Raw genomic sequence first — 26,465 nt, 5'->3', positions numbered from 1 at the left:
GTGTGAATATATAGCCACATAAATACCTAAGCTTACTATAAATTTTACTGATATAAAAGATGTATAGCATAACATTTACAAATAATAATGAAATATACAATACTCTTTATTGTGAATTCCCAGAGAAATGATTCATTCTCGCAAATTGCTTCCATTGATTTTTGTCAAACTCTCCTATCCTAAACCTAGTATGATGGCAATTGACAAATGAGGGTAGTTCCAATATGAATGTTGGTTGATGTTTTCCTTTATGCTAAAGAGTAAGATGAAAGTGAAACAGCATCAGAGCTTTATTAGTTCATCAAGGAGAGGAATGACTTCTTTGCTGAACTGGATGGTATGTTTTGATTGCTAGAAGACTATTTCCACAATTTTTGTGATATAATAATAGGTTTAAACAGACTTTAAAGTTAATCTTTATTATTACCATTTTCTCTTATCACTTTCTTAAGTCTAGAAAATCCAAAGAAAAATGAATCAAGTCCCAATACATAGTTTTTACGTATTCCCATAGTGTAAATATCCATGATTGCCAACATTAAGCTATCCACATAATAAAACTAAGTGGGAAGATAGATGCACACCATTATACATACAGAATGTCGCCATGCAGATCCAATACCTCAAGGACATGGATAATAGTAAAATGCAGTAACATAATTAAGAAGTGCTGAGTTTTGAGGTGTTTACAAATTTTGTATTTAACATAGTTTATATAATTTTATTTTTAATGACTGTTGCTAATAATCAGATCATAAAATTCCTGAAAATTTAATAATGGCTCTTGTAAGCCAGTGTGATCTCACTCTAGCACACAACTAGTTCCATCCGTCCCTTGAAGCATTCAAGCCAAGCCTGGAGGACCACCCTCCAGAGATGCTGAGGAAGGCATGTCTTTCTCTCTCGGATGATAGAAGATAGAAATATTACCTCTGCTCTCCTTTCCTAATCTAATGTTCCTTGGTATATGCTAGCAAATATGTCCTAATTAATATCTAACTCATAGCTGAGATAGGGTGCTGACCAAGTTCTTGACTTTGGACCTGAAATCTGACCTCAGATGGTCACAGGATTTAAACTTCATGGATGATGCTCACATTGCCTACCTTCTTTATACTTGGAGCTAATTCAGAGGCAAGAGGGAAGAGAAATGGAATGAAGTTAATATGTGTATTTGTCCATTACAAGAAATCCTAGATCTGACATCAGATTTCAAGAGAGCCTTTGGGGAACCATAAGGATGATACAGTGAGAGAATTACTGGTGAAAATGAACTTCTCAGAAGGTCTGGAGCCCCACAATGCTCCCCCATCTGCTTATGTTTTGTCAACTTACATACTTTATTCCATTAGTCGCTCATTTGAGATCTGGTAGGAGTCTTTAACACATATTCTTTAACACCATATACTTTAACACCATAGAAATGAGGGGATCTCTTACCTCCTGATGTTTCCGGAACAGAGAATGAATAGTGTGTAGCTTTAAATACAGGGCTGAAATCATTGGCAGGAGCAATCTCTACGATGATTGTCACAGTTACTATAAAAATGAACAGTGAATAAAAACAATTTGTTGTAGTGATAGTTATATTCTACAAACAAGCTGTCCCCAAAAACAGGCTTATTGGAGCATTTTGAAACTATGATAGGGTACGCTGCATTCTCAAGGAACATGAATAAATTCTGGTGCTAGCCAGACCACTTAATTAGTTTAAGATATTTTATGCAATAGTTATATATGTTTATCCATATCATATATGGATATATGTCATATGTAAGTATTATATATTTTACACAAGAGAGTTTATTTTCTTGAGTACAGTCTCTTCCATTAGAGAGTTGGGGTGTCACTCTCTACCCAGCAGAGGACATTCTGCATTCTACTTTTAAATATATCCTAGGAAGTATAATGGAAGAAGACTCAAAAAAATCATGTTCAAGGATTAGCTTTGACATGTGCTCCATGGCCTTGAACTAGCTTAACTTCTCAGAGGCCCAGTTTCTTCACCAGTAAAGAGGAATGCATCAATTTCAAGCTCCTACTTCACAATGTCTATATGAGGACAAAATGACCGTGCCCAAGGAAGTTTTTTCACACTATCAAAGGTTAAGTAAAAAGTAGTCATTGCATTTTGTTCCTCTCAGCCAGAAGTTTGTATAATGTGTGTTATAGAAAAGGAATTCTATATTCAGATCAGCAAGCTCAAACAAGCATATCAGAAAGTTGTCAAAAGGAAGGAATTTAATGGTCAAACATGAAAGCAAGCAAATTGTGAACAGGGGAACTTCTTATAATATAAATTAAATAATAATTAACATTTATTGTGCAGAGCACTGATTCAGTATTACTGTCCTCACTTTACAAATGAGAAGACTGAGATCCACAAAGTTTTTTGCCAAGGGCACCAAACTGGAAAGTCCCTGAGTGGGTAGGTGTTGGACTACGTTGTGTCTGCTAACATCTCCCAAAATATCCTCTCTAAGACACTAATATGTCAAATGCAAAAGACTAAGTTAAACAAACATAAAAAGGTTACTTTATGGCAAGACTTCTTAGGGTTTATGATATGTCATTATATATTTTTTAACTTCCAGATATGTGTTGTTCCCCAAATTTATTTGACCATGGAATTCTTTCATGAATTATCTTGTAGAGCTTATGTTCTGAAGAATGCCTTTGTTTATTCACTCTCCTGAAAATCTAAGCCACATGTGTCAAACAAGAAATTTATATCTGGGATCCATAGAACCTTTATTTCAAGGAATCTATGGAATTTAAAAAAAAATTAAGGTATCATTGGTATGCAATCTTATGAAGGTTTCACATGAACCAGCATTGTGGTTACAACATTCACGCATATTATCAAGTCCTCCTCACACACCCCTCTATAGTCACTCTCTAACAGTGTAGTAAGATGCTATAGCGTCACTACTTGTTCTTTCCATGATGTACTGCCTTCCCTGAGACCTACCTATATTGTGAATGCTAATTTTAATGCCCCTTAATCCCCTTCTCCCTCCCTCCCCACCCCTTTCCCTTTGGTAACTGCTAGTCCCTTCTTGGGGCTTATGAGTCTGCTGCTGTTTTGTTTCTTCAGTTTTGCTTCATTGTTATATTCCACAAATGAGAGAAATCATTTGGTACTTGTCTTTCTCCACCTGGCTTATTTCACTTAGCATAATACCCTCTAGCTCCATTCATGTTGTTGTAAAAGGTAGAATTTCTCTTTTTATGGCTGAATAATATTCCATTGTATATATGTACCACATCTTCTTTATCCATTCATCCAGTGATGGACACTTAAGTTGCTTCCATATCTTGGCCATTGTAAATAGGGTTGTGATAAACATAGGGGTGCATATGTCTTTTTGAATCAGAGATTTTGTTTTCTTTGGGTGAAGTCCTAGGAGTGGAATTCCTGGGTCGAATGGTGTTTCTATTTTTATTTTTTTGAGGAACCTCCATATTGCTTTCCACAATGGTTGAACTAATTTGGATTCCCACCAACAGTGGAGGAGGGTTCCCCTTTCTCCACATCCCTGCCAGCATTTGTTGTCTCTTGTCTTCTGGATGTTGACCATCCTAACTGGTGAGAGGTGATATCTCACTGTGGTTTTAATTTGCATTTTCCTGATAATTAGCATTGTGGAGCATCTTTTCATGTGCCTGTTGGCCATCTGAATTTCTTCTGTGGAGAATTGCCTGTTCAGAACCTCCACCCATTTTTTAGTAAGATTTTTTGTTTTTTTGGGTGTTGAGGCATGTGAGCTCTTTATATATTTTGGATGTTAACCTCTTATCAATTAGTCTTTTACAAATTTATTCTCCCATACTATAGGATGCCTTTTTGTTCTGCTGATGGTGTCCTTTGCTGTACAGAAGCTTTTTAGTTTGATGTAGTCTCATTTATTTTTGCTTTCGCTTCCCTTGCCTAAGGAGATGTGTACAGGAAAAAGTTGCTCATGTTTATATGCAAGAGATTTTTGTCTATGTTTTATTCTATGAGTTTTATGGTTTCCTGACTTACATGCAGGTCTTTGATCCATTTTGAGTTTACTTTTGTGTATGGAGTTAGACAGTAATCCAGTTTCATTCTCTTACATGTAGCTGTCCTGTTTTGCCAGCACCATTTGTTGAAGTCTCTCTTTTCCCCATTATATATCCATGGCTTCTTAATTGTATATTAATTGGCCATATATGTGTAGGTTTATATCTGGGCTCTCTATTCTGTTCCATTGATCTTTGGGTCTGTTTTTGTGTCAGTACCAAACTGTCTTGATTACTGTGGCTTTGTAGTAGAGCTTGAAGTTAGGGAGCATAATACCCCCCCAGCTTTGTTCTTCCTTCTCAGGATTGCTTTGGCTATTCAGGGTCTTTTGTGGTTTCATATGAATCTTAGAACTATTTGTTCTAGTTCATTGAAGAATTCTGTTGGTATTTTGATAGGGATTAGATTGCTTTAGGCAGGATGGCCATTTTGACAATATTAATTTTTCCTAACCATGCGCATGGATGTGTTTCCATTTATTGGTATCTTCTTTAATTTCTGTCATGAGTGTCTTGTAGTTTTCAGGGTATAGGTCTTTCACTTCTTTGGTTAGGTTTATTCCTAGGTATTTTTTTTTTCTTTTTGATGCAGTTATGAATGGAATTGTTTTTCTGATTTCTCTTTCTGCTAGTTCATTGTTAATGTATAGGAATGTAACAGATTTCTGTGTATTAATTTTGTATCCTGCAACTTTGCTGAATTCAGATATTAGATCTAGTAGTTTTGGAGTGGATTCTTTAGGGTTTTGGTGTATAATATCATGTCATCTGCAAACAGTGACAGTTTAACTTCTTCTTTACCAATCTGGATGCCTTTTATTTCTTTGTATTGTCTGATTGCCATGGCTAGGACCTCCAGAACTATGAAAGTGGAGAGAGTGGGCATCCTTGTTTTGTTCCCAATCTTAAAGGAAAGGCTTTTGGCTTCTCACTGTTAAGTATGATGTTGGCTGTGGGTTTATCATATATGGCCTTTATTATGTTGAGGTGCTTGCCCTCTATACCCATTTTGTTGAGAGTTTTTATCATGAATGGATGTTGAATTTTGTCAAATGCTTTTTCAGCATCTATTGAGATGATCATGTGACTTTTGTCCTTCTTTTTATTGATATCGTGGATGATGTTGATTGATTTTTGAATATTGTACCATCCTTATATCCCTGGAATAAATTCCACTTGATCATGATGGATGATCTCTTTGATGTGTTTTTTTAAATGGTTTGCTAATATTGTTGAGGATTGTTGTATTTATGTTCATCAGGGATATTGGTCTATAATTTTCTCTTTTTGTAGCGTCTTTGGCTGGTTTTGGTATTGGAGTGATGCTGGCCTCAGAATGAGTTTGGAAGTATTCCCTCGTCTTCTACTTTTTGGAAAACTTAAGGAGGATGGGTATTAGGTCTTCACTAAATGTTAGATAAAATTTAGTGATAAAGCCATCTGGTCCAGGAGTTTTGTTCTTAGGTAGTTTTTTTTTTTCAATTTCATTGCTGGTAATTGGATTTTCTATTTCTTCTGGGTCAGTTTTGGAAGGTTGTATTTTTGTAGAAAGTTGTCCATTTCTTCTAGGTTCTCCAATTTGTTGCCATATAATTTTTCATAGTATTCTCTAATAATTATTTGTATTTCTGTGGTTTCTGTAGGCATTCTTTATATTTTGATGTATATTATGATGTGTACTTTTCTAGGAAAAGAGTCTATAGCTTCCATCTGCATCTCAGAGTTACCCTTGACCCCTAAGAAAGGTGAAGAAGCAGCGTTCTATGGAGACAGGTGATTTATGGTAAAACCTATGTATTTCCTTGAATAGATTTAATTTATGTGTACAGGAGCTGGTGCTGTTTACAACTTTGCCATACTGTGATTTTTATTGCATCCATAAAGACTCAAAATTGTGCTAATTAGTTGGCCTATAAAAATAGACTGAACCATATGTAAGGTGTTACAAGCATCCTTTATGAGCAGTTGCTGTGAATATTTTGGGGTGTGCGTACTAGAGAGGATATGGATTTATTGCTGTGAGAGAATTTTTTTTTCCATGTTTAAGGAAGACTCAAATCTGCTGCCAGGAGTAGATTCTTTTTGATTAGTTAGGCCACTGATTCAACACAGCACATGATTTAAATCTGTGCCTCAGGGTGTTTTGCAGTTAGCAAAACCATGACTGTTCAATCAACAGATGCCAAGTGACGTAAGCCATGCAATCTGCGTGAATTCAATTCAGTATAGAAAAGGCTCATTGCAACATAGCTGGCCCAAAATGTGGAGATAGTTATGACAAGACCAAATGGCAGAAGGGTGACTACTGTGAAACTTGGCAAGTGTCTCATGATTTGCATTAGTAATGGCTCTACCTATATCATAAAATAATTCAAATAAAATACAAAAAACCCACACATCCAACTACCTTTATGTTTGGACTACATGTTACCCAGTATCTGGTTATTTTCAAATATCAGATGTTTGGCATGATTAAATGTTATGGACTGAATATTTGTGTCCCTCCAAAATTCATATATTGAAATCTATTTCTGCAGTGTCCTAGCATTAAGGGTGGTGAGACCTTTCAGAGATAATTAGGTTATATGGGTAGAGCCCTCATCAATGGGATTAGAGCCCTTATAAAAAAGATGTCAGAGTCCCCCTTACCCCTCTGCCATGTAAGGTCCAGTTAGAAGATGAACATCTAAGAACCAGGAAGCAGGCCTTTAATGGACACCAAATCTGCCAGGGCCTTGATCTTGGAATTTCTAGTCCCCAGACTGTAAGAAATACATTTCTGTTGTTTGCAAGCCACCCAGCCTTTGGTATGTTATTATAGTAGCCCAAGTGGACTAAGACACTAGATATAGAGTCATTTAAGTCTCAAGCATACAGTTGGTTTCCGCATATCCCCTGGCACTTCTAGCTCCAAAGTCCTCTAGCCAAAGCTGTGTTTAACAATTGTGTATTGCTTAAGGTGCTGCAAGGACGTGAAAAAGACTTCCCTGATCTAATGATAACTTCCAACGTGAATCTATCTTAGTTTTCCCCTTCCTTCTTTCCTAATTTAACAAAACAATTCCAAATATAATGAACCTTTACATTTTAAAATCCAAAGTGAAGAGCCTAGGGGAAAGGCACTTGCTGCTCCTTGAGAAGTCTGTTAAGCTTACCTGTATGGGAGGGATGTAGGTCATCAAATACTGAAATTGTCATTTCATAGATATGTCCAGCTGCAACTGTCTCTGGGTTTTCATAATCCAATTCTTGGGCAACCTTGTAGAACATTATTTCAAGAAAAATGGCCGACTTTTAAAAAATGTACATTCTAGAAAAGGCAAGTGTAAGACTATTTTCATTTAACAAAGATGGCATTCATATATGCCTGAGACTGGCTAAAGACTAATGCATGAAAGTCAGCATTTTGGTGGAACAAAGGGACATCTTTGATCTTATTTCAGAGCAGTTTATTTTGGGACAAAGTATCCTGGCATAGTGGAAGAAAAGCGTGCTGGGTCATATGCTGTCTTCATTGCATGCTAATTTCCTGATCTTAGGTGAAATATTTAAAAAGAGAAAACTTCATACAAGTACTTTGTAAATGAAAAACCATTATAACAAATATAGTTCTTGCTATTATGACAAGTCACTCACCATTTTTAAAATATTTATTAAGTACTACTTAAGTACCAGGTACAGTTGTAGGGATGAGGGATATTGTAATAAGCAAGATGATCCCATAGCAAAGACTTGAAGACATTCCTCATTTAATAGTATTGGTGTAAATTGCAGTGTGCATTAACTGGAATGGATCAGTATGACATCAAGTACTCAGGTGCTTGAGAAAAACATTTTTAAAATTTAGCATCTCATTCACTCATTAAGATATATTGAGTACCCACTATGCATGAAGGACTGTAGGAGGTGTTGGTACACAAAAATGAATGACTCAGAACTTTATGTAAAGCTGTAGTCTAATGAAAAAAGACCAAGAATCAAATAGGTAGTAACGGAATGTAATGAGTGTTTGGATGGGGGAGGTAGAACTTATAAGGGGAGCTCATAGCATGGAGAACTAAGCCAGTTATGCTCGTAAAAGAAAGCTGGTCAGAAGAAGTGGCATTTAAGACCTAAAGGAAAATCATGAAATGTAGAAATTAGAGGTGGGTGATGGGTGGAGGGAGTTAATTCAGAAATAGAGCAAGCATATGTGAAAGCCCAAATGTTAATTAGCATCATGTTTATAAAACTTCCATCTTTATCCAAACTCCATTTAAAAAAATGACAGTTTGGCATTGACTTTCAAAATGAACATCAACCCAGGAAACCTCTTAGCTCAGTGCCTGTGCTTCCAAAATTCACAACATATGCAAAACCTCAGTTTGTAGCTTATGGAATTTATCAATAAAATGTAGGGTTTGGACCAAAGAAAGAGAGAGGTCATCAGTGGCTTTCTCAATCATATCTTCTGGCAAATGGGGGGTGTTTGGTGATGTCTGAGTTAAGGAACAATCTTACCAGGGACTGATGATTTGAAATAAACACCTACAGAAATTAGGAGTTGGAAGGCTTTCTTTCAAGACCAAATCCCCTGTTGGAAGGCAAAACAAAAACTTACTGTGTCCATCTCCTGTCAGTGTAAAGTTTGTAATTCCAAGAGGGTGAAGAGAGGGGTTGCTGATCTACAACTCCCAATGCCAGGAGAATAAGCCATCTCAACACATGTAATCAAACAGACTTATCTGTGAGGAAATCAGCATGATTTCTAGCCTCTGATTCATTTCCACAGCTAAACAGGGAGCCAGGTACTTTGTGCTCATTATAAGAAGGAGAAAATGAAGGGTGGCAGCAAGATAATGAAGGACTTGTCCAAATGCTTCCATTAAGACAGCAGAGGAGATGAGCCTCCTTCTTCCTAGCTGTGTCAGAGTTCCTCATGCTGAATCCACCAATACTATCTCAACCACGGCCATGAAGTGACTCCATCTCCTTGGGAAAACTTCCTGGAGATAGAGCAACTGGTGCTCACCTGGATGGAATTTTCAGCATTTGGCACTTGCTCAAAGAGTTGTCCAGAACCAATTGGCCCGGAGCTTGGAGCATACTGGATTGTATCAGGAGGCTCATCAAGGTCATGACACAAGAGTTTTGCAACTATTGTATCTTTTGTAATAATTTCTTTTCCTGTGTATCTGTTTTATATTTAAAGAAGAAAAAACACTTTAAAGGGGTAATCTTTTAAGTTGTAATGCTTTCTTATAAATATCCACTAGTTTGGATAATGCAGGTGTGGCTGCCCTATTGATCCTGGGGCAGTCAGCCCAGCTTTGGAGCATCATCTGGTAAACCATTTCCCAAAAGGTGCCATGATTTTGGTACGAAGTTCCTCATTTTCTGGGACTATTGTTTGGAAGTCTATCATGGGCATCAATCCAATGGAGAAAGTCTAAGGGGAATGAGATAATTATCTGAGATTGTTCCAATCTAGAGCATCTGGATAGGGTGGTGAAGAAGGATAAACCTTACCATTCTATAGTCATAGTGGACTTACTTCCAGCTTACTTTTAGCAGGTCACTTCTGAGGACCAGAACATGAGACTAATCAAAGTCAATGCAATGATCAACCACATATCCAGATGAACCAATAAATCTGCTCTCCACTTACTCTGAATTCTTAACCCTGCCCACCCATCTCGGCTCACCTAATCAGATACTGATCACAGAAAGGTGAGTTGTCGTTAATGCCATGGATATAAACCATCACTGCAATTACTGCACACCGCTGGTCATTGTCACAAGCCTTAATGGAGAAGGACTGAGCACGTGCAAACCCAGCTCTCTCTACATCAAGGCGGGCAGCAGTAACCATGGTCCCACGCTCTGCAACAAAACAGCACATCTTGCTGCAAACTGGTCCATGGTGTTATTTCAAAATCATCATATTACATTGTGATGGAAAAGATAAAATGAGTTTTGCCACATTCATTAGAATTAAGAAATGGATTAAAAATGTAAGCACCGTATTTAATTATTTGTTCACCATAATACCTTCATTAATCATATTAGCTAGTAGCAAAAACAAAGTTGTTCTTGGCTTAGGGGAACCGAGAACACTTTCTAGAAGAGGAGGCATTAATTTTAGGGTTTGAAGGATATGTACAATAAGGAAATGGTAGTGAGTGGTGAGTGGGAGTGGATGATTCTCAGCAGAGAGTACATCATACATGAACACACAGTAAGGAGGTCATGACTCACTATACTTTCCTTCTAATCCATCCACCCATTCATTGAACACACATTTATTGAGTGCCAACTATGTGCCAAGAACTGTGCTGAGTATGCTGTATTCCACAATTAAGTCCCTGCCTTTATGGAATTCACAATCTGGGCTGGGAGACAAACACTAAACAAATGAAAAAAAGAGAAAAATTCAAGTAGACATATTAGTAAGGAAATGAAAATTGACATGATAGAAATAATGTCTAATGGGCAGGTTCTGAAAAATGCAAGGACAGAGGCCTGAGCCCAGCAGCCTAGTCATATGCCTGCAGTGTCATAAACAAGGGGAGACAAGGAACAGAATGAGGTTGGAGAGACAAAAAGGACCAGAGAAAACAGGGTCTTGGGAACGAGGTAAGAAGTCTGGATTGTATTCCAAGTGCAAAGGAAAATCACAGGAGGATTTTACAGGGGGAGGGGATGGCATCCAATTTGACCTTTTTAAAAATTCATTCTAGCTGCTCTAAAGAGACTATTGGAAGGGATAAAAGTTCAGTAAGAGATCAAGCAGTAATTCAGATACAAGGGAACAGTGGCTGTCTTGATTTGTGCTCCCCTAGAAGCAGAAGCTGAGATGAGGATTTGAGTGCAAGTGGTTTATTTGGGACAGCATGACATGGGGGAAGTGAGACACGAAAGAGAAGTCTGCCGCTGAAGAGTACATTAGCAGCCATGGGTTACCACTGTGGGCAACTAGAGCTTAATACCACTGGGGAACTCTGGAAGCCAGTGCGAAACATACACTCAAAATTGTCCTACACCGGGGCAAGGAGCTGGAGTATTTATACACCAGCTCTCCAGCCATTGGTTAAGAGTTTGTAGGTGTGGGTAATATTTTTCCAACACTTCAGTCTGCCCGGTGTGTGGGAGGGGCGAGGCCGATGTCAGACCCCAAATAATCCCTCAAGCAATGTACTAGCAGTTTAAAGTCGTGCTGCTGAAATGTTAAGGGCTGAGGACATGTGAGTGGAACATTGATAGCCTCTGCTACAATGCTATACTGAAGATGACCACCTTTCTTCTCAGCCAAGGAAGAAGCCTTACATACCACATAGTCTAATCCACTCCCAGCTTCAGACACAGCTGATTGGATGAGAAATGAATAACTGACTCTAGAAAGTCATTGAATTCTCTCTCACACAGATTTGGACCTGAAGCAGAGAGAAGAGTGATTTAAATCTAAGATGAGCCAGAAGGTCATGAAGAGCACAGAACCAAGGTAGTCATTTTGTAGCAGCTGTGAAGAGTCACATGTTAGCTCATGCGTGAACAAAGAAGTGAGTCTTGTGGAGACTTAGTCAACAGATATTTATCAAGCATCTGCTTTGTGGTTCTTGTGAGGGCTCTGAGAGTGAAGACAATCCAACACCTGCCCTCAGGAAACTCAGTCTTGCACAGGAGACAATATAAACAGATGGTCACAGTAGCACAGACTAAGATTTAATTTGCTGAGAACAATTCTCAACCTACCTTTGTCAACTGCGAAGTAAACATTCCATGGATCTAGTTCAAAGATTAAATCTCCCAAGTTATCTTCATCAGTTGCCTGGCATACGCCAATCGTTTCCCCAACTGGAATTTCTTCATCTAGTGTGATGTCAACTTTATCGTGCAGAGTTGAGTTTATAGAAGTAACACTTGTGGCAGCATTTTCAATATTAAGTAAACTTGTTTTAAAAGAAAAGACTATTAAAGTGGCATTTGCTCGGTGTGTATTCTTTTCTACCCCTTATGGTGGTGAAGGGGTAGGGGGCTAGAAGTAGAAATGATGAACATGGACTATGGCAACAATGCTAATAGCTAACCCATTTATTGAGCACTTGTTTATAGTTGAGACACATTGCTAAGCAGTTTTCACACTTTTTGTCATTATTCCTCACAGCAGTTATAAAAAGTAGGTACCTTTTCTGTTTCCATTTTACAGATGGAGCCTCTATACTTAACCACTGTGCTCTTATCTCCCTGTTTTAAGAACCGGTTTCTTAAAATTGCCACCCACCAATAACTATAAACTACCTGGTAATAATTTTAACCAGAATTTTCCTTGAGAGTAGTGATAGATAATCCAGCCCAATCAGACACTAAGAATATATTGCACTAATAACATCTTATTCTATTGCAATTTTAATACATTTTGTACTTTAAAACTATATTTTGCATTCAGTTTTTAAGAAAGCCTTTCCTTTGAAATTTTGCATCTTTAAGTGATTGTTTAGATCTTGTTTATCTTTTCTTCAAAAAAGAAGGAAAAAAAAAGAAAACCACTCCATTCTAATGGAAATTTTGCTAATGAATTTCAGAGACTATATTTTCATAATCAATTTTCAATGTCAAATAAAAGAATAGGTTTTACTCCCTTACCTGCAGGTAAGAATAGGGTCCTTGTTGTTGACATTGACGAGGAAAATCTTTAGATTTCCAGCAGTAAACAGACCTCCAGGATCAACCACTTTAATAACTAGTGAGAAACTGGGCATACAGCCACAGGACAGACAGCTAAGATTTTACAGTAACAAGACAGACAGGAACTTAGAAAAGTCTGTTAATCCCCAACAGTAATAAAAAAACAAAGGGAATTCCTTAGCATGGTAGAGCAGACAAAGCCATGGCTATAGGTTCCTGCACTTAAACATTGACTTTCAATATTGAACACGGATTAAAAAATGCAAAAGAGAAGATACAAGAACACCTCAAAACAACTTAATGATTATGGGGACATAGCATGGTGGTTAGTGATTAAAGCGTTTTTATTTTAGCAGAGGTTTTTATGGTTTGAAGAATGAGAGTGCTTGAAATGGGGAAGATGAATGTATCCTAATAGAAAGATGAATGTGTGTGTCTGTCAACAGTGATCCAGAGTCATTAACCATCCTGATTTGCCCAGTACTGTTTGGTTTAGCACTGAAATTCCCTTGTACAACCTGGGAAACTTCTCAGTCCCTGACAAGCCAGGGCAGTCGATCACACTTTCAGAAAAAAAAAAAAAATTGTATTTTACCTTGAAATGTATTCACAATTGAGAAGAAAATTTATCCTAAAAAAAATAAACCTGTTCTCAATTTTCTCCTTATTTCCTAATTTTTCCTACAAGAAGATGGTTATTTATGAGGGAACTCTTGACAAAAATCATAAAGCCAATCCACTTTTAAGAATAAGATGTCTGTTTAATAAATCTGGGAAGTTATTAGCTACAGGAATTGAAGGAATAAGGTGTGCACAGGATCCCACAGCCAGAAACACACCAATGAACATTTGGTCTAGCTGTGCTGCTAGAGCTGACGCAGAAAAGTTGGGAAGAAGTAAAGCTTTCTAACTTTCATCAGGATTTGAACAAGCAATTTCAAACAGCCCCTCTATCTCATTTGAAGGGAGGGAATTGATAAGAATCAATGAAGCATCCCCACATATGCATTTTTTCTCACTGAAAGGTCTGCTCAGTGACCCTAGGTACTCTGAAGTTAAGAAGAAAATGAAGGAATGGTGTGCTCTCCATAGAATGTTACTGAGAAGCCATTGCTCAACTTTAGCCAACTAATTATTTATTCAAGTTCTACAAAGAACTTCAGTTTTTCACTATCCGAGCCCCTGATTGCAAAGATACTGATAAAAGGGAAAGCTTTAGTTTTTAGTTATCAAGAAAAAAGTTAATTTTAAAAAACTCCATTAATAACTTTTACCCCCATTTGTTAAAAAATCTTGTGATTTATAAATATCTTGGAATGTGCACATTTTTCTATGAGGTATACTAGGCCAAAATAAAAGGAAATTATGATGGGCATTCTCAATTATTCCTAGAGCTATTTATGAGATCGGGTATACACAGGGCACAGCAATTTGGGAGTAAGAGAAAATGGATAAAGATTTTGGCAATTTTTCTACCCCAAAATATATAAAGGTAATACAAATTTCAGAATCCTCTTCTATAGGAAATAAGCAGGCGAAAGCACATCCTATTTTTGAATCCTGAATCTTTTTTACTGAAGATGCTAGCATTTAGGATATATCCCATTCTCAATTTTAATAATTGGGAAGAGTCTCATGAGGCTCAGGAGCAAGCTGATTGGAATGGCTTAAAGCTCCATTTCCTTTTCCTGTAAAGCACTTTGATGCAGAACATATGACTGAGAAGGGTCGTCATAAAAGCTGTTATAAAAATAGAAATAATAACTATGAACCAATGGCTACCGATATGGCAGATGTGGAGGAAATAAGAGAAAATGTTAGTCCATTAACTTTTCAAAGGTGCTGAATTACACTGTGAATGATTCTGTGCCCCAGCCATGCAGAGAGCAGTCCCCACCCATTTCCACCACAGGTTGCAGGCACCACCACTAAAATCATCTGGATGCTTGGCTCTGAAGAAATTGACAGGATGCAGAGAGGCCAAAATAGCCACATCTAAACTAGCAATGGTGCAAAATAGTTGAGGTGATAATTTAATATTTAAGGCAATGCCAAAAGCATCTCCATTACAAATTAAGGCCGGATGGGGGGACTACTCTTGAATAGGGAAAAATGAACCAAAGGACAAGCATTCCAAATGAATGAAATGCCAGGAGCAGTATTTACCTAGCTTTGCTCTCAAAATCAAAAACTGCTGCTGTAGAAATTGTTCCAGTGCTGTCGATTGTGAAGCCAGAGTCCTCCGGGGATAGGATGTACTGTTCATTGGATAGTAAAGAGAAAGCAAAATATTGCAAATTGATTCACTAGTGAGATTGTGTGTGCCTCCAGGAATCAGACTGAAACCTCTCTGTACTCCGGGCCACCCCCTTCTGTCCCACCCCTCATTTAGTAGGTGCTCATTAACTGTTTTCCAATAATGGTGATGATGATGAAATTACATTTCATTCAGCTTACTTTAGGCCAAAAAATCTCAGAAATATGAAAAATGGATTTTCTTAATATCTTAACATTCAATATGTTATCTGAACATCTTTCACTAACGACACTCCAGCCAAAGCTAAAATTAAATAAAAAGGAATTACATTGAGAGAAAAATGCTGCTCTTTAATGAGAACTCAGATTATTCTATTTGTTTGTTGATGCTGAAGATACGCTTTCTTGGGTGAGTGGGGGACAAGGAGCTGTAGAAGGGAAAACTGAAATACTGGGACATCTGTTCATCTCATGTGCACAGGTACAGGCAATACTTTATCTGGTTGTTTTTCTTAGCATCTTACTGACTTTAATTCATACTGTCTTCCAGTTATTCTGTTCAATGTTTAAAACACATTGTCTTTTAATTTCCACAACAGCTTTGTTTGTAGGTAACTGATATGATTCCTGTTTCACAGATAGGAACACTAAGGCTTAAAAAATTCAAGGGGCTTGCTCCCAGTCTGAGAGCTGAGTGTTTAGTCACATAACGCCTCTCTGCACACCATGTCCCTGAGACAGTTTTTTTTTTTTTGCCAAAGAGGACAAGTGAAGTCAAGGTTTCTAGACTAGGTGAGAATCAAATGATTAGAAAAAAGCTAGGATGAAATCCATGAAAGGATTAATATCAGGAGTTAATTACACTGAATGCTACTGACTTGATAATTATGTAGACCCAGAGATAATTTAATAGAGAAGATTAAACCCAGAAGGATTGCAAAGCAGCTTAAAAATCATTGGGAGAAATTAGTGACCTTTTAATCTATCAATTTTCTGATGAATCATCATGTTCTGATTAGTTTAAATTCATACCATCCATTTCTATACTTATAACTAAGATGGAATTGATTTCTGCTTTTCCTGTAGAACAGTGCTGTAGAATATTAGCATCCAGGAACTGCAGGAAAATCCATCACATAGTTACTTTTAGAATGAACAGAAATAATGATGCCTGTTTCATGGTGGAAGGGCAGAGGGTGGTTGGTAGTTACATTCCCTGCAAATGTTCATAGACACTAGGTCTGGTTATATATAAATATATATGATTTTTTTAGAAAGACACCCACATTTATGTTTGTGGCCATTTGAGAATTTGCAGTTCCCAGTTCAATTTCAGTATTACATACTTGTCAGTAATTGTTTGGATAACAACATATATTGTGAGGCTGTATTTTTATGAAGCTTAATTTTTCATGAAATGAGATAGAGTTTTAAAAAAATTGATGGCACTGATATGAACAACTCCTGCCCTTGTTCAGGAAAGGTTGGAGCTGGTGGTTGCTAGGCAGCCAGGGCCATCACAGGAAAGCCACCTAAATAATGATCCCCTGAACAGGAAGGCAGTCCAAGGGATGAGAAATTAATTCTCTGTGGGGCCAGGCATCTTAGATTCATTTCCTCCCACCCCCCACCGTTTTATCTGTAATAACACTATTAACTAACAGAGAAATATCTTGGCCATAAGAATAACAATGATAGCCCTGCTTCCAGGGGCAGAGAGAGGGATGACAACAGCCTACAGGGGAGAATGTATGGTGAACGGATCCTCCGGTCCTTCTGAATGGAATTATCTTCAAAATTCAGTTTATTCCCCTCTCTGGAAGCCTTGCTCATAACTTACTTGCTCTCAGAGAAGCATGAGAATTGGAAATGTCAGAGCCCAAACTGTAGGCTAAACCCACGGGGAGAAGTAGGGCCTCCGTGCTTCACAAGCAGCAACACAAGAACCACAGCTGGATTCTTCAGTGTTCTTAGCATCAGTGATAAAAAAAAACGCAAAAGCTGACATGTGATGGCTACCAGTTATCCTAACCCATTCAGTGCTCAGAATTTTTCTTGAACTGTCTCTTTGCATCCTTAAGATGTTGCTATGGGACTGATACTCTTCTCAGCCCCATCTTATATACAGGAGAAGAAGCTGAGGCTTACAGATGTGAAGGAAATGGTCCAAGAACACATAGCTGATGAGTGGTTAAGCCCCAAATCATATCCAAGTCTTTCTACTCCAGAGCCATTGTGTTATACTGCCTGTCTTGTGGGAGGCTGTCTTCCTGGAAAAAGGCAGTCTATATTTCTATTTTTAAAACATTATGTTTAAACTTGTTTTTAATTGTTTTGGGTGGAAATTAAAGAGTCAGTTGATGAAGACATAGTGAGTGAGCAAGTCAGTGTTACTGTTTACAGAGGAAAAGAAAGGAGGGCAAGGAAGGGCAGAGAAGGCTCAATGGAGCTGAGAAACCTTCACCATATGAAGGTCGCAGCAGAGGAGGGTGACTCAGAAAAGAAAATAAGAGTAATTGGAAAGGTAGGAAAAAAACCAAGAGTGCTTATATTCACATATTTATTCATATAATATACACATTATTATTACTCAGTATTATAAACAGTAGTACTATGTAATATTTTTGGGTACTGTCTGCCAAGCACTATTCTAACCCCTTCGCATGTATTGCATCATTTATTCTTCATAATAGTCTTGGGGTAGACACTATTATTAACCCCCACATACAATTAAACTGAGGCACAAAGAGGTTAAGACACATGCCCAAGGTCACAAAGCCAGAAGGTAAATTTTAACCTAAATCTCTGGCATTGGAATCTGAGTGCTTGTGTTGGTATGCTGTATTCCTAATTTCATAGTTTGACCCAAGATAAAATTTTGTATAGAAGTATGATCTGGGCTAATTTTTTTTTCTGCATAACAAGGTATTCTGTGATTCTTTTAAGCACAAATATTGGCTAATCACTGATCATCTACAAAAACTTACATAGGAGAGATACTTTTCAAGAAAATTATTTTCAGACTATAAACACAGATGTGATTCTAGGCTCAGTATTATGTTAGTCCTAAGGCTATGCAGAAAATAATAGTACCTCAACCTCAATATTTTCTTCAGCAGAAGCATGAGGAGACTCATGTTTGCATCATCCATTCTTTCATACATGCCCACCACATGGGTTCTCTGCATGATTTAAAGCACGTTTTGTCTAGATGCTCCTGCAGCCCGGGGCCTTCAGTTTTGGTATTTGTCTTAGGGATTCTCTAGAAACAGATCATGAAAGGGAAATCTGTGTTCAAGTGATTTATTAAGTGCTCAAGGAAAACTGGGATGAAAGTGGGGAATCAGGACAGAAAAGGGGAGGAAGCCAAGCAAAACTGCCTCCTCAAAGTCCAACAGAGGCCATTCAGCCTGATGAATCTTCTGCCTTGCAGCTGTTCCCACCCAAGGAAAAGAAGATGGGGCTTACCTACTCCTCACCCCTTATACAGTGGTTAAGGGCTACCACAGGGACATGTAAATTTCCAGGTGCTTCCTGCCTTTGAAGCACAAGAAAAGTCCAAGGACAGCCCTCCTCTTGCTGAAGGAAGTAAAAGCACATTCAAGTTGTCAGGAATACCACCTAGAAATGGTACAAAGGTATCCTAGGAGATCTGGGAAAAGTGTGGCTGTTACCTACTGCAGTCTCTAAAACTTCCTTCCTGATAGCAAATGAAACTAGTATTTGCATCATGCTAGAAAGCATGTTAGTTACCACATTAAGAAACCAATCCCCTTATATGTGAGTAACATTTAATTCTGTCCCGAATTCTTTGGTAACTCTGATAGCAAGTAGGCTTCACGTCAACTCTGAATTGATTAGTACGGTCTGCCTGACACAGTTTTGAGAGAGGCTGTGAGCTCTTGATGGAAAGGTGCCATGTTCGATTAGTGATGCCTGTCACTAGCAACAGAGAAAGCGAGCATAGTTCTGACAGAGAACTTTGAAGGATAAGGTATGAAAAGTATAAAACTCTAGAGATAGAGATATCTCAGAAATAAAAGGGTTATGGAGCCTTTACAGATGCAGCCAGAAAAAAGACCAAGTCCTGGGACAGGCAGTTTCTGCTTCACCAACAGCAAGGCCAGTTAACGGAAACAAGTCTGTCCACCAGACTCAAGAAACAGGGCACATTTATGAAAGGTCTGAAGGAAAGAAAGTTATTTAAATTTAATTGTCTATAGATAAGGGAGGTGGGCTAAGGAAAAACAGGGGAAGTCCAGGGTGGGTGGTTAGTCCATAGAGAAGGTTCCTGGGTGGTTGTTGTGTGAGGGTCAGGGACTGTTCACACACAAGAGGGGTTTGCTAGTTCTGGGGACCTTCTAGATAATTGCTGGAATGCTTTCATACCAGAACATGGAGTCTCCAGTTAGCTAGAGCCTGCAGCTGTTGACTAATTACCTTCCCTTTCTTTCTGCCCCATTCTCTGGCCCTTATGTCACTCAATTTTAGTACTCAGAATTTTTCCTTATCAGGTACTGCTAGAATGCCTGGGGTATTCTTAAAAATTATTAATGTTTGGGCCCCACCTTCAGAGATTCCAACTTAAGAAATCAGGGCCCTGAGGAAGGGCTCTGGCATCTGTGTTTTGTTAAAAGCATCTTATGTGATTCCATTATTGCAGCAAAGGTAAAGAACCACATTAATACCCAGTATCAATCATCATGCTATTTCCTAGTTGCCCCAATAAATGTTTTCAGGAATACCTTAAAATAATGAAATTAATCCTCCAAAAAACCAATACTTTATTTATAATTCCTTTCTTAGTCTCATAAAAATGCCTTTTTGTCTTTCTGGACCTTCATCTAGAGTTGCCAAATCTTCATTTGCCTTCTATGATAGATTGAAATCCTTGATTTCTATGCACATGTCCTTCAAACAATTACACTTGAATATGCATATCTTTGTAAAATGATAACTTTACCTATATGAAATATTGTTGGGATCTATGCATTTGTAATTTTTAAGGCAAAAAAATAATGCATTCTGTGATTATTCAGTGCTATTGCTTGCTAGGAAATGATTTAGAAACAGCATGATTACTGGCAATGTTACAAACTTGAATGCCCTCTTGTGGAGGACCGTGCAAATATTATTAAGTAAATATTCCCCAAAAATATGTATTAAAAATATGACTGGTTTTCTCCAAATATCTGCCTTTCATGTGAAGAATTAAAGATTTTTTCTAGGCAGTTAGAGCTTTTCTTAAAATCACTTTTTCCTCAATTATATACTATTTCAAGCAAAATTGTTCTTAGCTTGAATAACCCAGATAATTGCCTCAATTCTTGAATTTGTTTCACTAGCATATACCTAAACTAAATATTTCATCACATACTAGAACTTTCCAAGAATGTCAAACTGTATGATTAAAATGTTTCTCTCCTTTCTCTTGGTGTCCCAGAGAGATGAAATATTAAGATGTGATTAGGGTAGAAGGTCAGGCCATTGTCAACAACTCAGAAATGAATCTTTCCAAAAAATACCCATAAGTGAAATTGCTGGGTCATATGATAGTTCCATTTTTAATTTTTTGAAGAACCTCCATACTGTTTTTCATAGTGGCTGCACCATTGTGCATTCCCATCAGCAGTGCACAAGGTTTCCAGTTTCTCCACATCCTGGTTAGCACTTGCTGTCTTTTTTTTTTTTTAATAATTGCCATTCTGACAAGTGTGAGGTGGTATTCTGCTGTTTTTTTTTGATTTGCATTTTCTTGATGATTAGTGACCTTGAGCATTTTTTTCACATACCTTTTGGCTATTTGTATGTCTTTGGAGAAATGTCTACTCAAGTTCTTAGCCCATTTTTAAATTGGGTTATTTGTTGTTTTGCTATTCAGTTGTAGGAGTTCCTTATATATTTTGGAGATAAACTTCTTATCAGATATATGGTTTGTAAATATCTTCTCCCATTCCATAGGTTTCCTTTACACACTGTTGATTGTTTCCTTTTTTGTACAGAAAATTTTTAGGTAAATGTTTAGTTAAATAAAATGTTGGGAAAAAAAATTTGTAAAATCCAATTTCTCACCACCCCAACTGCCACGACCTAGACCAAGTCACCGTCCTCTCTCATGTACTGTAGTCATCTCTAGCTGGTCTCCCTGCTTGGACAGCTGCCTCTTTACAGTCAGTTTTTTTCACACAGAAGCCAGCATGATATTTTTTTTATTAAGGTATCATTGATATACAATTTTAGGCTCACGTTTCACATGAGCAACATTGTAGTTATTACAGTCACCCATATTATCAAGTCCCCCACAGACACCCCATTGCAGTCACTGTCCATCAGTGTAGTAAGGTTCTATAGAGTCACTTCTTGTCTTCTCTGTGCTATACTGCCTTCCCTATGCACCCCCCACATTATGTATGCTAATCATAATACCCCTTAATCCCCTTCTCCCTCCCTCCCCACTCACCCTCCCCACCCATTTCCCTTTGGTAACTGCTAGTCCCGTCTTGGAGTCTCTGAGTCTGCTGCTGTTTTGTTTCTTTAGTTTTGCTTCATTGTTATTCTCCACAAATGAGTGAAATCATTTGGTACTTGTCTTTCTCTGCCTGGCTTATTTCACTGAGCATAATACCCTCTAGCTCCATCCATGTTGTTGCAAATGATAGGACTTATTTTCTTCTTATGGCTGAATAGTATTCCATTGTGTATATGTACCACATCTTCTTTATCCATTCGTCTACTGATGGACACTTAGGTTGCTTCCATATCTTGGCTATTGTAAATAGTGCTATGATAAACATAGGAGTGCATATGCCTTTTTGAATCAGGGATTTTGTTTTCTTTGGATAAATTCCTAGGAGTGGAATTCCTACTTCAAATGGTATTTCTATTTTTAGTTTTTTGAGAAACCTCCATATTGCTTTCCACAATGGTTGAACTAATTTGCATTCCCACCAGCAGTGTAGGAGGGTTCCCCTTTCTCCATATCCCTGCCAACATTTGTTGTTTCTTGTCTTTTGGATGTTGGCCATCCTAATTGGTGTGAAGTAATATCTCATTGTGGTTTTAATTTGCCTTTCCCTGATGATTAGCGATGTGGATCATCTTTTCATGTGCCTGTTGGCCATCTGAATTTCTTCTTTAGGAAAGTATCTGTTCAGATCCTCTGCCCATTTTTTAAATCAGGTTATGTGCTTTTTAGGTGTTGAGGTATGTGAGATCTTCATATATTTTGGATGTTAACCCCTTATCAGATATGTCATTTATGAATATATTCTCCCAAACTGTAGGATGTCTTTTTGTTCTGCTTTGCTAGCATGATATTTTTTAAATGCAAATAGCATCATTTATTTCCCTACCCAAAAACCTCCACGGACATCCTACATTAATTAAAATAATGTCCTCATTATTGTTTAAAAGGTCGCAAGCAGCTGTTTGCTGGTTATGTTTTCAGCATCACCTTTGTAACTCTCCACACTCTTCTTTTCAGTCACATTGGTTTCTTTATAGTTCCTTACATGTGCTTAGCCTGTTTGTGCTTCCGGGCCCTTGCAGTTACTGTTGTCTTTGTCTGCAGTATTCTAACCAAAGACAAGTGCATGGGTCCCTCACTCACTCCATTCAGGTCTCTGATCAAATGTCACCTCCTCAGAGAGGCCTTACCTAACCACCCTATACAAAATAAAGGACACCATTGTCTCTGATCGTCATTCTCTTTCCCTTTCCTGTACCTTTTTTTTCCCCACACACAACTTACTATTTGATATTGCATCACTTCCTTGTACATTTGGCTGTTGTTAGTTTTCCTCACTACACTGTAAACTCCATAAGTATTAAGGCCTGTAAACTCATGAAGTTTATTGAGTGTTCACTCAGTGCTGTATTGTCATCACCTAGAACAGTATATGCAGAATAGGCACTCAAGAACTAGTCAAGCAATGGATAAATCGAGGTTTCAAAGTAACAGCAGTTCTAATCGCTTTGCAGCAAGTATATTTTTAAAATATTTGAAAGTCCTATTCAATACAAAACATTTTAAGCCATTTTCTTGGAAAATATTTTGTTTTATGGCCTTTTCCATTAATTTTAAGTTTTATTTGTTAAGTATTTCATAGGCACTGAATTACTGTTATAAACAACACAGGCCCTGTCCCTGCCTTTATGGAATTAAAAGTTTCATGAGAGGCAGTTTTTAAATGACGACAAAGTGTGACTAGTGTTATAAAAAGACAAAAAGAAATAATTTCTTTGCTAAACAATAACCCACATGCAATGTTAATTGTTTTGAACCATTTCTGTTTCTATAAATGTTTTCAGAGGAATACAGCTTTAATACTGACTAACATGAACAAAATGAAAAGGGGTTTTGAAAATTTCAGAATCATAAACAGGTGTTGCCTGTGTAGAATAAAGTTAAAAAAGATTTGGCAAGTTTTGACAGGCCGATTCAATATAGACAATCTTATTATAGTGAACAGCATTTGGTTTTGGACTGTGGAATATCCATTCAGGTACTTATAACAACTCTTTGTTGAAGCAACCCCCGCATTCTCAGTCCCTGTGGTTTTTCCATCCAGTCCCCTCCAAGCTACAATTTCTGGCTAGGCATGTGACTTAGGCCCAAACCAATCAGTGCATTATATTCTACCTTGCCACAGTCATTGGTTAAGGTTGAGCACATGAACCAGTCAGAGCTATGCAGATGCCTTAAAACCTTGTGAGGGAACTGCAGATGTGTCTGAAATGGTTAGGCTATAGAAACTTGAATTCCTGCCATTAACTTGCTACCTAATTGAGACACAGAAGACCAAAAGTATTGGGTCCTATAGTACACCTGCTTACGTCATGTGAACCCAGAATTCTGCTGTGCTGGAAGCCCAGTCCTTTAGTTAATGCAGCCACACATCTCATTTTGGTCAATTTTTCTCTGAGTTGAAACCACAAGAATCCTAATATACTTTCTGAAGTGTTGAAGTCCCACATAAGGAAGAAACAGATTCCTGTTTGTTAAGTCTGTCTGAAAAATTTATACAGAAATGACAGACTTAATACTTCCAACAGTTGGATACATTTTACCCATTCAATGTGTTTTCTCTCCCACACAAAATTTACAAAAATTGAAAATGTAGATGCCATTCAAAGGAAAACATGGGCCTTTTCACTCAAGTGATTATACTTAAAAATAATCCATTAAAATCAGAATTGCCACGCCAATTTATAAAGCAAAATTTACATATTCTCGTTTCTAACTCAATAGACTCATCTCTTTCTCCCCTTTAGTGTTTGTTTTACAGCTGGGTTATAAAATAGGAGTATGTAATTAAAATCCTCAGATCCATAATTATAAGCTCTATTCCAGTATAATTGTTGAGTCTTTTGATGAGTCCATCACTAACTTCCAAATATCGCTTCAACATTAAAAATGTTATCATTGTCAGCTTTTGATCAATATACTTGATTGAATAGAAAATTGTTTCTTTCCGTATATAATCTGTAGCCTACCTTGATTCACTATACTTATTTTATCAAAGAGGGAAAAATAATGAAAGCATAGAAATAGACTTCTACTTGTCATTAAGTGGTGTATGTTTTTCTTTCAAGGACTACCATGAAGCTATCAGAAATTATTCTTTATTGTAATTTTTAGATATCTTTCCAATAGTTATTAGAATATTGATTTAGCTCATTACCTCCTTAGCCTATTATAAAATGCCCCAAAGAAAATAAAAGTTTATTAATGGAATGATAATATATAGCTAAGATCTATATTGTAAAGTTAATGTCAAACACTAACTTTGGGGTACCTTGAAAGAAATGTTATATCTTGAAATGGAGATATTAAACCTTATTCCGTGAAAATATTCCCATCTCATCCCAGTTTCATTCTTTCTGCCCTCCACCCCATTTTCAGTCCTTAGCACTGTCCTGCCATGCTGTTTGTCCTCAAAGTCTGGGCTTATTTTCACAAGTGACTAATTAACTGTGTCCATAGACACACTAAGGCAGAACACACACTGTGAAAGACAGCTTTTAGGAAGTAAGTTAATTTTACCATTAGAAAGGAAAAGATAGTGCATGTTGAAGAAGTTAAGTCCCTCCTACCACTTCTTGCTCTTGACAGAGGCATCTACATTGCCTCACGAAGTAGGATTTTTAAAGGACAATTGAATTAGGGTACTGTAATTAGACTTCCAAACTGACTTTCAATATAACAAAACATAGAGAAAGCCACATGTTACCCCCTCACCACCACTACCACCACCATCATTGAATAAGGAGGGTGAAGTAGGTACCATGGGTGGCAGTGGGCAGGGTTTGTAATACGGATGGAGTGAGACATGAGAGTTGGGATTGAGACCCAGGGAAGTGCTTGGAAGACCTCTGGGAGGAGGAGTAGGGGCAGCCTCAGCTAACCCAGGGATCTCATCACTGCAGTGTGGGAAAGGAGATGGGTCTCCTATCTGTAGGCATTTTTTAATCATGCCAGGGTGGACTGCAGACATTGCTGACTTGCCCTTTCCGGACATTCCCTAGCTGCCCACTCTCTACATTTAGAAACAAACACAGCTACTCCAGCTTTCCTTGGATTGGTGCTAATGTGGTATATCTTTCTCCATCCCTCTATTTTTAACCTACTTGAGTTTTTCTATTTAAAGTACACTTCTTGCAGACAACATATAGTTGGGCCTTATTTGTTATTTGAATCCACTGATGGTCTCTTAGAATTAATCCATTTGCCTTATTTGAATTAATACCCACCCTGTTTGTAACTGTTTTCTGTTCATTGCATTTGTCTCTTATTTTTCCCCCCTCTTGTTTGTTTTAATTGACCAATAATAGTACATGTTAAGTATTTATCATGTGACAGGCACATACTTTATATTACTGAATGTTACTCCCTGACGTAGCTCTTTTATCCCCTTCTTAGGATGTCAATTTTTCTTCTCTTTCAGTTTTTTTTTTGTACTTGCCTCAGTGTTTCCATATAAATTTTTAATTATTGTAAGTGTAGCTTCAAATGCCACTGTATCTACTTTATAGATAGCATAGGTATCTTGGAGTATTCCCAAGTTTTCCTTCCTGTCACTTGTGATATTGTCATTCTTTTTACCTATCAAGATGCTATAATTTTCTGATACATTGTTACTGTATCAGAAATAGAAAAATAGAAAAACTGTTTTACCTTCAAAATGTGTTTCTTCTTTCATACTCTTCCTTTCTTTATGTAATCCAGGTCTCTGACCTATATCATTTTCCTTCTTGCTGACGAACTTCCATTAACATTAACATTTCTTGCATGTCACGTATACTGGTTATGAATTTACCCAGCTTTTGTTTGTCTGAGAAAGTCTTTACTTCTCCTTTAATTTGCATCAACGGATATAGTCTTTTGATTTATTTTTTCCTTCAACATTTTAAATATTTCATTCTACTCTTTTCTTGCTTGCATGGTTTCTAAAGAAAAGTTGGTTATATTTCTTACCTTTGTTCCTAGATAGGGAGGT

At 37.4% G+C, this 26,465-nt stretch overlaps 1 protein-coding gene across 1 annotated transcript in view; it reads right to left on the bottom strand.

The window, feature by feature from the left end:
* LOC130683156 (cadherin-related family member 3-like) overlaps positions 1 to 26,465 on the bottom strand; it is a 56,906-nt gene that overhangs the window by 16,016 nt on the left and 14,425 nt on the right. Inside the window, exons 5-11 of the mRNA XM_057499430.1 lie at positions 14,878 to 14,969; positions 12,670 to 12,777; positions 11,779 to 11,975; positions 9,732 to 9,909; positions 9,059 to 9,221; positions 7,203 to 7,305; positions 1,441 to 1,539 (exon numbers count right to left, since the gene is read on the bottom strand). Coding sequence (XP_057355413.1) covers positions 1,441 to 1,539; positions 7,203 to 7,305; positions 9,059 to 9,221; positions 9,732 to 9,909; positions 11,779 to 11,975; positions 12,670 to 12,777; positions 14,878 to 14,969 — 940 coding nt within the window. The remainder of the gene's footprint in view (positions 1 to 1,440; positions 1,540 to 7,202; positions 7,306 to 9,058; positions 9,222 to 9,731; positions 9,910 to 11,778; positions 11,976 to 12,669; positions 12,778 to 14,877; positions 14,970 to 26,465) is intronic.

Source organism: Manis pentadactyla, chromosome 1, assembly GCF_030020395.1.
Source record: "Manis pentadactyla isolate mManPen7 chromosome 1, mManPen7.hap1, whole genome shotgun sequence".
NCBI lineage: Eukaryota > Metazoa > Chordata > Mammalia > Pholidota > Manidae > Manis > Manis pentadactyla.
The sequence above is the reverse complement of the archived record's forward strand: the minus strand, read 5'-3'. Positions and strand labels throughout refer to the sequence as shown.